Genomic DNA, 15557 nt, shown 5'->3' with positions numbered 1-15557 from the left:
GGATAGCGGCTGTAGACAGTCCCAAGCTATAATTAAAGTCAGACTATACAGAAGGACAGGACACAGGTAGGCAGAGAAATAGCTGAGACTTTCTGAGTCCATGATTCTGACTCTTCCCTAACCTATCTGCTCCTGTATACATCTCACACAGGCATGGACCTACACACTCCCCAGTACCTCACTTCCATGCTCACCTGCTTACAGGCTCCACCTCATCAAGAGAGAACAATACACAGTTGGTCTTTATAGATTCCAAGTAAGAAAGTGGATATCATCTTCCCACTGGAGATGATAGGCATGGTGTTACACCTTGATAATCCTAGCATTTGGGAGGTCAGGAGTTCAAGGTCACTGTTGGCTTCTTATAGTTTAAGGTCAGCTTGGGTAATATGAGACCTAAAAACCAGAATACATGCATTGATACATACAGAAAGTGGCCCATGACTAATGACTACTCTATAGAGGGACCAAGCAGCCTAGAGGATAGCCTCATCTAACAGAGCTGAACCCATTTCTGAAAGAGTGACCTCAGCTGCCTAAGAAGACCACACCCACAGCTCTGTAATTTTCCACAGCAAAATTGAAGACAAGCTGATTTCACTCTGATACACAGAGGCTGTCTCCAAGGGCAATTAAAATAGATAATAAATAAAATAACGTGTGCAGGCTGCATCTTGCAGCTCACTTGCTTCGAGAGGTGACTGCCCTTGGTCCCCAGGGTCTTTCACTTTCACTGCCTCATTGCCACGGACATAGGTAGCCAATACATCATCCAATTACTCTTGGGAAGTGCAGGAAAAGCCCAGTTTGGAATACAGTCTGCCAGGATTTGAGTGTCCGGAGAGTTAACTTCTGAGGACTGAATGGCTAGTTTGGACAAATGAAGCTTCAAGTAAACAGTAGCCACATTGCTAACAGAAGTGATGGCGTGACATAATTAAAGTACCTGGTCATCATAGCATCTGGCCATCTACTGAGCAAGGTGCTTGAGGTCTGTTTTCCCATTTAATACCCCACCACATGCTATGAGAGGTTACTATCCACAGTTCACAGAAGAGGGATGTGAGGCAAATATGTGTTTGATTAATTTCAGACAGCTGGAGAGAAAAGACTCCAAACTCAACCCTAGGTTGGGTAACTCCAGGTTTTCCTCATGTGTACAGCATGATGCTTCCTGTTCTGCTGACACACAGCACTGAACAGTCTTCAGTTCTCTATTTACACTCTTAGGCTTTTTTGAAAAGCACAATGTGGTCACTCCCAATGGAACATATGGCAACCTGACAAATGACATGTTCCCCCAGTCACTATTCAGGGTTCCAGGCTCCTCACAAATCTGCCACTAGATAAGCCAGCAGATCTCTGGAGACCGGCACCCATGCCTGTGGTGATGTTGACAGTGACCCAGTTAAAGGCTAAGCTGTCAACTGCCAGAGATGGGCTGGGCCACAGTGCTAACTAACACTGGGCATGTAATTCTGCTTTTCCCAGGATTTCTCTTTCCTCCTAATTAGAGAGCTGCCTGAGACATTGGTGCACATGAAGACAGGACAATAAGAAGCTGTAGGGATGTTGAGGAGGAAAGGTAAAGCCAGCACTTACTTTGCATTGAGGAAGAGGAAGGAGGTAATTTGATGATGTTCCTTCCCATGGCCCAGTGGAATGGAGCAGCTGTCCTAGCTTATGGTCACATGATGACAGCAGGTTGGAAGGTTCTTTGAATTGCTATGGAAATGAAAGTGGATGATAACAGATTATCTGTTTCAGAACTTGAACCACAGCAGGGAACACTTTGTTCTTAGTCCTCTCTGTAGGAAGGACTTGAGACTTTAACCATCTGTGCCCTGGCTCCCTCAATGAGATCAGAAGTGTTTGGCAAGCTCCATGGACTACGTTACACATAGCAAAATTCAGTAGGATGCCCTCCATTTTGCTGGAGTCTTCAATGAGACATAGTCACCTCCTTGGCCTCAATTTTTGCTAGTCATTCACTTTCTTAGTGTTTCCTATGTCCTCTTTGGTCTGTGTCCTGCAGTTGTAGAGGCATTCCAGAAGGCAAGAAAAAAAAAAAATAGTTGATAGAATTATGGCCCCTTACTTCTGTTACTGTGTGTCAAAACCCAAACAACCTGTCAGTGCATATGCATCAGATACTGCTCCTTCCCCTTCTCTGAGACCGTGCCTTTGCAAGCACAAGTCGAACATGCTGTTGAGGGTAAAAATTCTCTGGAGTCAAGAGAACAAGTATAGCATTAGCACTTGTGAAGATTCTAGTATCCTACAGGAATGGAAAGACAGTCTCACTCAATAGAGCCATGAAATTTTACATGCCTGTCTGAAACGGCTCCCACAGGCTCAGATGTTTGAACACTCAGCCTCTAGCTGGTGTGCTCTTTCAGTAGGTTAAAGAACCTTTTTGGAGTGGGACCTAGCTGGGGCAAGAAGGTCACTGAGGTGGGTCCATTTTCCTCATCACTTCCTTACTCGGCTTTCTGCTCTGAAGATATATGAAAAGCTGCTGTCTCATGCTCCCACCACTACAAGATGGACTGTACTCTCTGAAACCCAAGCCATAGCAATTCCCCTCTTTAAAAAAGAAAGAAACTGCACACAGTTTTCTCAGGATTCCAGAAGAGATGCTACCAGTGGTGAGAATTAATCTGAGGGATTCTCGAATAAATCTACATACAGGACACTCTTTAGTCCATTCACTTTATTCTTCAGAGTCAGTTCTCTGTCCACACAGCTTCTTTTCTGCTCTCATGCCTAGCTCCTCTGTTGCCTGATTCTCTCTACATTTTTCTGCTGTTCCCTCTAAGTGCTTTCTTAATTTCTTCATCTAGGTCTGCCCCATCTTAGTTCCTCTCTTTATTCTTCTAAGCTCTCTCTCTCTTTCTTTCCCATCTAGTTCTTTCCCATCTTCTTCTTTCCCATCTAGTCTTCCATCTGGGTCTTCCTCCTCTAGTTCTTCTTCACCTTCCATCTCATTCTCCTAGTTCTCACTTTAGTCCCCCTCAAGTCTCTGAGGTTTACAATGATATACCCATGCAATAACAATGCTCTGGCTAAGGCAAGGTCATCAGGCTTGAATTCCTTCTGGGTCAAAGGGAGGGGAAATAAGGTCCCCACAAAGAGCAGTAATTGTCAGCTATCATTTACAACCCAAAAGGGAAGTGACGAATGGGGAATAGAATCAACTGAGGGCCAGATAGGGTTAATATCTAAGCAAAGAGGATTTTATATGCTCAAACTATATTCTTAGAAGTGTTTAGGTAAGGTGTTAGGAGTCTACCAGTGATGAGTGAAAATAAAACTGCCTTATTTTCCTTTGGCCCCTTATCTGTTCAAGCTATCTCAGCTGCCACCATTTTCTGGCAGGGTAGGGGAGTGCACTCAGTAACTAGGCAACCTGAGTCACAACTTGAGGTACCTGGTGAGCAAAAACCCTTAGTTCTGAGTTAACTGATCTGAGCAGAGATAGCATTTGAAAGAAAGAATGTTAAGCTTAATTAGCACATCCAACAGGCCTTCTCAAACAGATAGTCTGGATGCTTAAGTCTGTCTGGAAAGTCTGTGAGGTATCTTAGATAAGATACTTTCATCCAGAGAAGGTCCTGGCCAGATGTTGCTAGTGATAATAATTACAAAAAGGCCTGAAATTGGGGATCTTGACTGTGTCTGTTGTTAGCACAGTTGGAGAAAGTTATACAAGTATTTTAAGTGTATAGGGAAAATTGTGCCCGGTGAATGGTCAAACATACTGTTCTTAGGAATGGAAAAGATACAAGAGCACAGAAGAAATTCATAGGAGGAAATGGCTAATACTCAAAAGCCAATATCATCAAGATTCCTTAAACCTTGGCTTTATCCTCTGGAAAGGCTCTTGGCTTCTTCTAGGTATGGCTTTGTCATAGTCAGCTGAATTCCTACTTCGTATTTTTTCATCCCACAGCAACACAGAAGATGGATAATAGACAGATAACTACTACATCATCCTCATCCACAGAACATGAGAAGTTCTACAAGTTTACTATGTTTAATTGTAGATAACAATTACACTCGTGCCTTTTTCTCTACTTGGGTCTAGTTTTACTTCACTGCCTTCTCCCCACCACCTCCTTAATTGACAGAGGTTGTACACATTAAACAGGGTACAAGGTACAAGAGCTGGCAAGATGGTTCATTGGATAAAGGCACTTACCACCAAACCTGACAACCTTTGTTCAATCCCTAGAACCTACATGGCAGGAGGAAAGAACTAATTGTCTCAAATTTTACACACACACACACACACACACACACACACACACACATACACATACACACACACATAAAAAATAAATAAAATATTTGCATCTCATTAAAAAACAGTATACAGCATGATGCTTTGAATCAGTATATATTGTGGAATGCCTAAGTTGAGCTGATTAACATATGTAGGACCTCCTATAATTGATTTCTGGTGAGAAAAATTATGAAGTACTCTCTGGGGTTTTCAGATATCCAGTACATTGTTGTTAACTATAGTCCTCATGTCATACAGTAAAACTCACAGATTCATTCTTATAACTAATTGATCAGCCTCTCTTCCATCTTTCCCTCCTCCAGCCCCTGGCAAACCACATTCTACTTTCTGAGTTCCAGTTTTGTAGAGTGTACCTAAAGTGCTATTGTGCAGAGTTTCCCTGTCTGTGCCTGTTCAACCCTAGCATCTTCACCCTAGGACTTACAGAATACTCACCAACACAGACGTAACACTCAATTGGCTCAGTTAAGAAACCCAGAAACAAGAACCTGGCTGTATATGTCACAGATTCTTTTTTTTTTTTTTTAACTGGGGATCGGAGAGATGATATTCTGTTTGCAAGCTATTCATGTTATTTTCAAACAGCATTTAAGCAACATCCAAACTCCTGTCCATTTGGAAATGTAGGTCAGTGTGCTGCAGTGCCTGTCAGGCTGTGGGAGCACCTGGGCATAATCTCTAGCACTCCAAAATATATATAACAGAGAGAGAGAGAGAGAGAGAGAGAGAGAGAGAGAGAGAGAGAGAGAGAGAGAGAGAGAATCCTTGTTCTATGGATCTGATAAATTAGCTTTACTAATTTTAAAAAAATTAGACTTTGAATTTCCCTTAGGGACTTAGTGCCTAGTAGGTGAAACGAACTGCTTAAAAGACTCGGTTGATTTGATTCATAAAATGACTTTTTAATACACGGGAGCCACTTTCTCTGAGCAAATACATTTGGAAAGCATATTGAACCATTAAAAAAAATCCAGTGGGTACAATATGCCTGTTCTGTTTCCATTCATTTTCAGTTTCCTTCCTTTTGATACTGCCGTTACCTCACCAAGTGGTTTAAGGAAGGCACGTTCTCCTTTATTTTTATAAACAGCAAAACTACTTGGAACACAGAAAGGGCAATTTAATCCATTGCAGGGGCGGGCTGTAAAAAGAGCACTGCTAGGCTCTGAGTTCCTGGGCCAGAGCCCAGCTGTCACTTGCCTACTTGAATTACTGTATGCAAAATGTTCCATCCCTCTGAGCCTCAGTTTCTCACTCACAAAAGGGGTTTCTGTCTGAACCAAATATTACATAGTACAACACTTGTAACATGGAAGGCATCGATGAATAGAAGCTTGTATGCTTGCAGCATCCCCCCTGTACTCAGGTGTGTTGGCCAACACTTCATGTGGGTACCTTCTCTGAGAGTCTTACTGTGGTCTGGGCTCCAACAAGGGTGGAAAGTAGAAGGGTCACCTCTTCATTTTGCCCTTTGAAGAACATGCAAGTTGAAGGGAGCTAAATATTTGCATGTGTATTGGGTCTAAAATTTATGATCCATCCAGTTTGCAGGAGCCAACCCCGAGGGTGCCAAACACACAGATCCATGCCTGAGAATGAGAGAGCCATAGGACCTTGAAGCAGAAGCACCATCAATCCAAGAATCCCGTGGGGAGGGAGGTGTACCACAGGGAGTGTTGAGAGAATGGGTTACAGGAGCTGTGTGCCCTCAAACCTTACCGAGACACAGCCAGGCTAGGGAGGCGGCTGGGACTCTCCTGGCTACCCATTTGTTCGTTCTGCCTATTGTGGATCCTAAGGATCACCTCTACCAGATGTCTCACTTCTCGTGGGTTTGTCTGTGTATCCATTTCCTAACACGGTCACCTCTCTCAAGCCTCTATTTGACAGATGTGCACCCTAAGATAACCAGAGCTTTTTATCCATTCCCCAAAGCCCGAAGTAATTTTTGTTGCTGCTGTTAATATCAAGTATTGGTATGTTAAGGGACAAACTTATTGGGTAGATTTCATAATTGTGGTGAAATATATATAACGTTTCCATTTTGACCATTTTCTGAATTCAGTTGAACCGTTGCATGTACATTCATTCGCATTGCTGTGTAGCCATCACCACAGTCTATCTCTAGAATGTTTTCATCTTTTCTAATTGAAACTCTGAACCCATGGAACTGTAACTCCCCATCACCCACCCCCACCATCCCTGGAAATCACCGTTCCACTTTGTCCTTATGCCTTTTACTACTCTGGGGGCCTCATGAAACAATTGTCCTTTTGTGATTGACTTATTCCACTTGCTATGACAGCTGCAAAGTTCATCTCTGTTGTAGACCTTGTCCAAATCTTCTTCCCCTTTAAGGCTGAGTGACTTCGGAGACTTTAAACTAAAGGTGTTGCAGTCTCAGTTGAAGGTCTCAGATATTGAGCCCTGCTATAAAACACCAGCTTAACGAGGCTTTAAAAACTTGACTTAGTTCATTAGCATAGAATTAGTTGAGAGTGTTGCCAAGCATTTATTGTAGCTGGCATAAAATAATAAATGCACAGTTCTTTTTCATGAAAATTGTCTTCACACAATGGCATTTTAAGTTGGAAGCTGTATATTGGCTTCCTTACAAAGAGATAGTATATTTAATTAGCACTTGGGATTGTGGAATTGTTCAATAAAGTCACTTGATTCCTGGAACCTCGGTGATAAGGCACATAAGTAGGGCTTATATAGAAAGCTGCAAATAATCAATAGCCAGGCTGCTCAATGAAACAACCAGCAACACTGAATAGCTGGATTCCCTGTACCTATTCCTCTTCACTTACTAGCCACTTTGATAAAAAGTTGTTTGAAACTCACTTCATAATCTATTACTTGAGTATTTATTCCTTTGAGGAAATTATACATACACACACACACATATAATATGTAGATGTATATATCTATATATATATATTAGACTTTGAGTCAATAAAGACATAGTGTTTCTGTAGAAAAAAGCTCTTGAGATGAGCATGATGGCAATGCCTAAAATCCCAAATATAGGAGATGGAAGTAAGAGGATCAGAAGTTCAAGGTCACACTCTGTACACAGCGAGCTTAAGGCCAACCAGGATTACATGAAACTCTGTTCCCCTACAAAGAGGAAAGATTAAGTAAGGAAGGAGGGAGAAAGTAAAGAAAGAGAGACAGGCAGACAGACAGACAGAGTAAGAGCTAGCTCACTGTCTAGCCATGTGTACCTAAAGTCTATTACTATGTCTTGGATTGTGTTTTATAACTGAGGATTGTATAATGCATGTTCACCTTTTCTGGATGACCTCATATGAGTTTCTTTAATGTAAGTTTATTAATAACATTTGATAATGTTATCAAGAATGGAGTGAGCATAGCATGTCACTTGCTTGTACACTGCTAAATTTATAAGCATTCATTTTAAGCCGGGTCTTCAAATTTCAAGGCATCATTTCTCCCCCATGTGACCCCACTTCCGCAGTGACCTTTAAACCCCTGTAAAATAGGATGAGAAGGGAACAGGGAAACAGAAAACTTTCCAGTCACAGGAGAAATATGGTCAAATAATACAAATAGCCAAAGATGCCAGAAAGAAGAGCTTGTAGGATAGGTGAACACGATGCTGGCTCCTGACATCTGCTAAAAGTGACTTCTTCGAAGGGTTTTGTATATCGCGCCTGTCATAAACATTCAACTTCATTGTGCAATGAAGACAGACGACAAGAATTTGCTGTTCCAACAAAGAAAAAAATAAGTAACTTCCTTATGTCCTTGGAATCTGACTTCCTCAGTTCCAAATGAGCAGGGAAAAACCTGTGCCTGTGTGCAAGGACTGAGGGCAGTTGTTTATGTGACTCATTGGACGTCTACATAAATATGGAAATTGGGGCAGCTCCCTCCGTTGTCAGCTGTTGTAAAGCCAGTGCTTCCTCCGAAGTGAAGAGGCGACTAGACTGGAGGGGGATGAACCATTTAGCTGTCCTTTGATGACCTTCTTACATAAGCTCCAAGGTCACAGAATGTTCTCCGTTTTGTTTCCAAGTAACAAGAGGAAAATAAACAGCCTTGAGGAGTCACTTATCAGGAAGGGAAGGGGCTTGCAAAGGTTTTAGATTAGGGGAGAATCTTTGTGGATGTTGTAAGATGGAGACACAAAGAGGAGCTTGAAGATGGAGGGATTGATCAGAAATATCCCAAGGGAGGAAGATGAAGAGCATTGAATGGAGAGTTGACTCTGGGTAGCAGGAAAGATGCACCTTCCTCAAAGACAGGTAGTGAGGGGGCAGTCAAGGAGCTCACAAAGGGTTCAGGCATTGAGAAAAAGGAAGCTGAGAGAACTCAGATACCTTATCAAGTCAGAAGAAGTCTCCTTCTGAGCAAGTATGAGTAGAACATGGGTTTGGAGAAAGTTTGGCCCAGTCCAAGTGGAGAACACAAGACAGTGAGGTTGTGCAAAAACTTGTACTCATTCTCAGTTCTCAACCTGTGGGTCAAGACCCCTTTGGGGATCAAATGACCCATTCATAGGGATCACCTAAGACAATCAGAAAACACAAATATTTACATATGATTCATAATAGTAGCAAAATTATAGCTATGAAGTAGCAACAAAAATAATTTTATGGCTGGCACTCATCACAACATGAAGGACTGTATGAAAGGGTCTCAGTATTAGGAAGGTTGAGAATCACTGCCTTAGATCATGTTTTCAAAATTCTGGAGCTAGATAATGCTCAATGGTCATTAGATCTAAGATGTTTTTTTGTGAGTGCTGAATGGAGGCCATTATAGTTGAGCAGATCAAGACAACAATAGCTAAGGTACTGATAAAAATGAGGGAGAATTTACAATTTTCCACATGGGCATGATGGTAGTAATTCTTGTAACCCTGATACTCAGGAAGCTGAGGCAAGAGGCTCACAGGGCAGCTTGGCCTTGTTATATATAACAAGATTCAGGATAGCCAGGTGAGACACTGTCTAAAACTAAATAACAACAACAAAAATACACAAAATAACACAGTTCAAAGGAACATCCTACTAACCCTTGCTTGATCTAATGATGTGTCATCTGTAGTTATGAAAGCTTTGGGTGTACAGCTGGCACAACTCTCACTGCCACCAAGCAGCTTTTGATCCAGCAGAGCAGGTTGTTATTAGGGAAAAATTTTACCCTAGCATAGGATCTGCTTTCTTGAGTGTCCAATATGTGGCCTACAGGCTGTACATGTCCCATGATAGCTGTGAATTTGGTTCAACCAATTTTTAAATAACAACATTATTTCATTCTGTCAAAAGGCAGGACACCTCTCATACGTCATGAAGGTTAAATTGAATGAAGATGGGGAATCAGAAGAACCAACCACAGTGTCATTTTCTGTAGGGACCAGCATGGCAGCAAAGCATCTGTCTACCTCTAGGTCTACAAAGGTTCCCCATGTGCCTCTCTCTTCTGACTTAGACATTGGATATTCTAAGGAAGTATAAGGCCCCTGGGCAGCATTTGATTTACAACTATTCCCTCAACATAATCATTTTTAGAGGATGACTCAGCCAGTAAAGTGCATGCTACACAAACATGAAAACATGAGTTCAATTCCCAGCACCCACATAAAGAGCAAGATGCACCAAGTACGCTTTTAAATCCCAGTGCTGGGGAGGCAGTATCAGGAATATGCCTCGAGTTCACTAGCCAGCCAGTCTAGCTGATTCCAAACTCCCGATTCAGAGAGAGTCCTTGCCTAAAAAAAATAAAAATTAAGATGGTGTACAACTGAGAAAGACACCTGACATTGACTTCTGGCCTTCACATGCACACACATACACACACATATACACACACATGTGCACACACACCAGACTCTCAAATATTTTGAAAATACAAAAGCAGGGCCTTTTAAATTCATGTATTTTAAAATCTCAACCAAATGCCTAGCACGTATGTAGATGTTTCAAACACATCCAAAAAGTAAGTGGATGGAGAAGCTGTACTCTGAGTTCACACTTCTCTGGAATATAGTTTCTCTGGGTTTTTGAAGTCTCTGTGACCTTATCTCACTCCTATTCTATTCAGCATATATCTTTTGAAAAATACACATGTGTTACCCATCTACAAGCACAAATCATCTGCATTGGCCCCTGTAGGTAAGCTCTGCTTCTTCATATTTAGTCTGCCCTGAATCCTCTACTGTTCATTATGTTGGTCCCAAGACTGATGCTACAGGCACCAAGTGGTTGGACCTGCTACAACAGCAGTGAAAAGATAATATAGAAAGGGCAATAAACAACAGATAGAACAGGAGAGCCTGAGCCAATTAAAAGCAGGCTACCGATATATGATGCTATTTCATCTGACATAAACTCAGCACCACTCCTATTTGGCAGAAGTCCAAGCTTTTTTTCTGCTCTGAGTTTGCTGGTTAATTAGCAGGCAACTAGTTTATTTGTGTTGGTTAGTGTTAACTGTCAAGTTAACCAGGTCTGCAATCACCTAGGAGACAGCCCTCGAGGCACACAAGAGAGGAATGATTTAGCCTGCTGGTGTGCCTGTGAAGGATTGTGTTAATGTAGCTGGAGTTTTCAAGTTTAAACCTTCCTTTTGCAAAAAAAAGAAAAGAAAAGGGGAAGTGCTGTGGATATTGCTCTGTATGCTATGCTATGAATGTGTTGCTCTGATTGGTTAATAAATAAAGTACTGATTGGCCAGTAGCAGGGCAGGAAGTATAGGCAGGAAAAGAGAGAGGAGAATTCTGGGAACAGAAAGGCTGAGTCAGGAGTCACCAGCCAGACACAGAGGAAACAAGATGTGAAGGCAGAACCGGGAAAAAGTACCAAGACACGTGGCTAAACATAAATAAGAATTGTGGGTTAATTTAAGATGTAAGATCTAGCTAGCAAGAAGCCTGAGCCATTAGGCCATGCAGCTTTAATTAATAAAAGTCTCTGTGTGTTCATTTGGGTCTGAGCAGTTGCAGGATCAGGCAGGACCAGAAAAACTTCAGCTACAAGTGGCCCTGGCCATTTACCAGGTGGATAACATGGGTGCTCACCAACATACACATTTGCATTCTTTTTCCCTAATGTCGTTTTTGTGAGTACAGGTCTCTCTTCCCAAGCAAAGAATCACGACTGCATCATACAGTTACCTGTTAGAGTCCTGGTCACACTGTTGTCACAGGCTTTCTTTGGAGCCACCATCCAGCTCCCAAATCATGACACACAGATCTTTTAGTTTTGAAGTGCTTGGCCTTATCTTATGCTAGTCCTACTAGCTCTTATAACCTAAATTAACCTGTTTCTCTCATCTACATTTTGCCTCAGGGTTGTTTTACCTTTATTTCATTCTATACGTCCTACTCCATGTCTGTCTGTCTGACACCTGGCTACCCAGCTGGCCCTGGGCATCTTCCCTCCTTTTTCCCTCATCCTATTACCCTACCCTCATCCTATTACCCTATCCTCATCCATGTGTTTCCATGGCTTTTCTGAATGCAACTACAGTAAAGCCAGCAGTAATCTCATTGGATCAGTGAGATGGGTTGACTAAACCATGCGTATATCAGGGTACTTCTCCTTCTCTCCCAAGCCTAGATTTCTCCTATTACTCATTCTCTCTGCCCACCAGCCCTGCCAACCCTCTACTGCCAAGCTATTGGCTGGTCTGCTTTTTATTAGACCAATCAGGTGCCTTAGGCAGGCAAAGCAACACATCTTTACATCATTAAACAAATGCAGCATAAACAAATGCAACATATCTTTACATAACTAAAGTAATATTCCACAACACACTGTACTTTGGTAACAGAAGGTAAGCTGCTCAGAGTTGTTTGCACCACTCCAAACATACCTATTTCCCTTTCCCTTAGCCAACTTAATAGACTTTATGTGAAAGTCATTTTTATATGAAAGGCATTTTGTGCTTTAGAAGAGCAAACTCTAGCAAGCTCTTCATTTCTTTCAGTGTGGTTTAGTTCTAGAGAGTGAATGCGTTCTGTGTGGAAAGCTTAACTTCCCTAACTGTAGTTCAGAAAAGCTGTGAGAAAGGCAGAGGATGACTTACCCTATTCTCATCCTTGTGTTTCCATGGCTTTTCTGAATGCAACTACAGTAAAGCCAGCAGTAATCTCATTGGATCAGTGAGGTGGGTTGACTAAACCATGAGTATATCAGGGTACCTCACCACTCTCAGTGGGCCTCAGATTGACAAGTTACAGATGGTTAAACAGCTATCACATTTGCGAGTGGTCTGAGGCCAAGTGAAGGGGTGGTTCTGCCAGAATCTGAACAACATTTTATTCTGAGGATTATCTGTCTTCAAACAATGAAAACAAAATGTGGCTTTGGGGATCTGACTGAAGAAACCTCTCCAATTGTTGTGACTTTGTGGTGGTGGTAGTGGTTTGGTTTTTTACAATGACAAGGAAGAAGGAACGTGGTATAGGAGGAGGGTTGAATTCATTGAGTGCCATCATGTCTTTGATGCCTTCAGTGAAGTTGACCTCTCTCTACCCTTCTTCTGTGGTGGTGATTTCCAATGTTCAAGAGAAATTTGTGAAGCTACACTGAGTTCTGTGGCAAGATCAGACATGTACTCCTGTGGGAAAGATAAACCTGCCAGCTGAATGAGAATACCCTCTGTTTCTTCACTGGTGACCTTCCAGGATAATGTCTAGTTCCCATCTGCCAAATTCCAGCCAGAATTCTATGCTCATTCTTGCCCCACAATGACAATCCTTCCCTGTATAACATGATTAGACAAGATGTGGGTGTGGCCTGGCCACTGCTTGACTTGAACTATGACCACCCTTGTGTTACTTCCATGGCTCAAGTAGCCATCAAGCACTCTGTCTGCTCCCTAACTGCCAGCCAGCCCAGGCAGGCTTGCCATGTGGAGTGCAATAAGCAGCTAGATTTTGTTCCACAGGAGAATACATTGATGAGCAAGGCCACTGCCGTACCTGTGAAGCCTCATGTGCCAAGTGTTGGGGACCGACTCAAGAAGACTGTACCAGCTGCCCCATAACAAGGTGAGAAACCTCTTAGTACTTCCTGGGGGAAGGGTGTAGGGAAGAAGTGTTAACAACTTTAGTAGCACCTAATGGGCCTGCTGGACACAGGACCCAAACTCCTTCCCATAATACAGATATTCCCTATGGTCTGGCCGCAGCCCCCCCCCCCCCCCCCCCCTGTAGCATCCTCTCCCACATGGTCCAATACCCTTGGCAAAGACCCATTTCCTAAATGCTGGAAGAGCTATCTTGCTAATGAAAATGGTACCTTTGATGTCACTTTTGACCAGTGAAACCCTGTATCCTACACACTCATCCCTCACACAACATTTCCATCTTCTGATTTAAAAAATACTCATTTCTATAATCAATTCAAGGGCAAACTACTGTATAAAGGAAAGGTCTACTGACCACTTCCCAGTAGAATTAGCCTTCCCTGTTTAAAAAACATACATCTATTCATTTATTGTTTATGTGTGGTCTATATTCACATGTACATGTGTGCTACGGCACTTGTGTGGATATCATAGAACAAGTGATGGAAGTCAGTTCTCTCCCTCTAACTCAGGTCATTATAGTCTAATTCTTTATGACCTTCTGCTCTATAGACACATCTGTCAGAGTATGTGTAGCCTTCAGAGACATCTGTTTACAAAATGCATGTCTTCTTCATTAGACTGTGAGTTTCTGGAGATCTCACATTTGCATCTCCTTCCCTGGCACCATGCAGGAAAAACTGGAGGCATGCATACACGTCAAATGGAAAGAGCAAACAATGGAATGAGCAACACTGCTAATCTAACAGACATCTCCAGTCAAGAGAATTGAAAGCCTGATATATGTTTAATCAATGTTCCTCTGATACTTGGGAGCTTCTGGGTGTTTAAATGAATGGTCTCATCCCTACTCAGCTACATGTGTAAGAAGCTGAGTCTTTCTCTAGACCAGTTAGTTGGGGATGCTGTCACAGTAGGATGCTTTGCAACCCTACTGAGATCTCCCTTAGCACAAAGGTCATTCTGTCCTCATTCTTCCTCAGGACTGTGACATCCCTGTGAGGAGGAACTGTGCTGTATTTGTTTCTTTATTCTTCACAGTGATCAGCGTATAGTAACAGTTCTATAACCATTTGCTTGTTGAACTGAGTGTCCTCAAAGCTATGGGTTTGGACTGTCAGAAGAACTCCCTCAGAAGGAGGAGGCAAATAGTGAAGGACAAAGACCAAAAGGAAGGATGGAGGCAGAGAAGAAAGGATAAAGGGAGGCTGAGAATGGGGGGAAAGATAGAAACCTCAAGGATTCCCAATGCTAACCACAAGAATGTTTTCTTTTTTCAAATTGAAAAAATATATACATAACATGTTCCACTGATACTGATTTTTGTAATATATTGCCATATTCAAGTTTCATCAATTATCCTAATAATATCATTCACAGAATATTTTTCCAGAATCCAGTTCTCATAATTTTTTAATTTTTAACATTACCTTTGTTTGTTTGTTTGGCCTTTCCCAACTATAATAACTTTAAAGATTGGATAGACCTGTTGCTTTCAAGTTTTAATACATTTTTAATTTCTTTTTAAATTATATTTTTCATTTTTAAAAAAATTAATTCTTTGAGATTTTCATCCAATGTGGTATAATTATATTGACTCCCTCTCCCAACTCCTCCCAGACCCACCCCTCAACTTTGTGACATCTTTTTTTCCTACCCATTAATCCGATTTGTACTGCCCACATATCTTGGATGTGTGGCCAACTTACCAGGGGCAGCACTCTTGGTTTTTTTCATTTTTTTCAAGACAAGCTTTCTCCGTGTAGTTTTGGTGCCTGTCCTGGATCTCTCTCTGTAGACCAGGCTGGCCTTGAACTCACAGAGACCCACCTGGCTCTGCCTCTGGGATTAAAGGCGTGTGCCACCACTGCCCGGCTCAGGGGCAGCATTCTTAAAGACAACTCCCTTCCTCTTCAAGCAGCTATCAGTTCCCAATACCTCCTCACCTAGAGGTGGGACATCATGTTGACCTCCATGCTGAGATTTTTGTCTTCCTTAAGTGTGTACTGCAACTTTGTGCACGCTGTCACAATCACTTTTAGTTGACACGTGCCCTGCTGTACGTGAAGGACACTGTTTCTTTGTGTTTATCTACCACCTCTGGCTCTTTAGAGTCTTTGTGCCCTTCTTCTGCAACAAGCCCTTAACCTTAGCAGGAGGGGTTATACTAAAGGTGTTCCACATG

General features: G+C 42.1%; 1 protein-coding gene across 1 annotated transcript in view; it reads left to right on the top strand.

Annotated features, from left to right (window-relative positions):
• Nucleotides 1–15557, top strand: part of Pcsk5 (proprotein convertase subtilisin/kexin type 5) — a 427807-nt gene that overhangs the window by 315052 nt on the left and 97198 nt on the right. The window contains exon 21 of the mRNA XM_036173949.1: nt 13232–13334. Within this exon, the coding sequence (XP_036029842.1) occupies nt 13232–13334 (103 nt within the window). The remainder of the gene's footprint in view (nt 1–13231; nt 13335–15557) is intronic.

This window comes from Onychomys torridus, chromosome 1 (genome assembly GCF_903995425.1).
Source record: "Onychomys torridus chromosome 1, mOncTor1.1, whole genome shotgun sequence".
Taxonomy (NCBI): Eukaryota; Metazoa; Chordata; class Mammalia; order Rodentia; family Cricetidae; genus Onychomys; species Onychomys torridus.
Note: the sequence above shows the minus strand (reverse complement) of the source record. Positions and strands in the feature narration are given on the sequence as shown.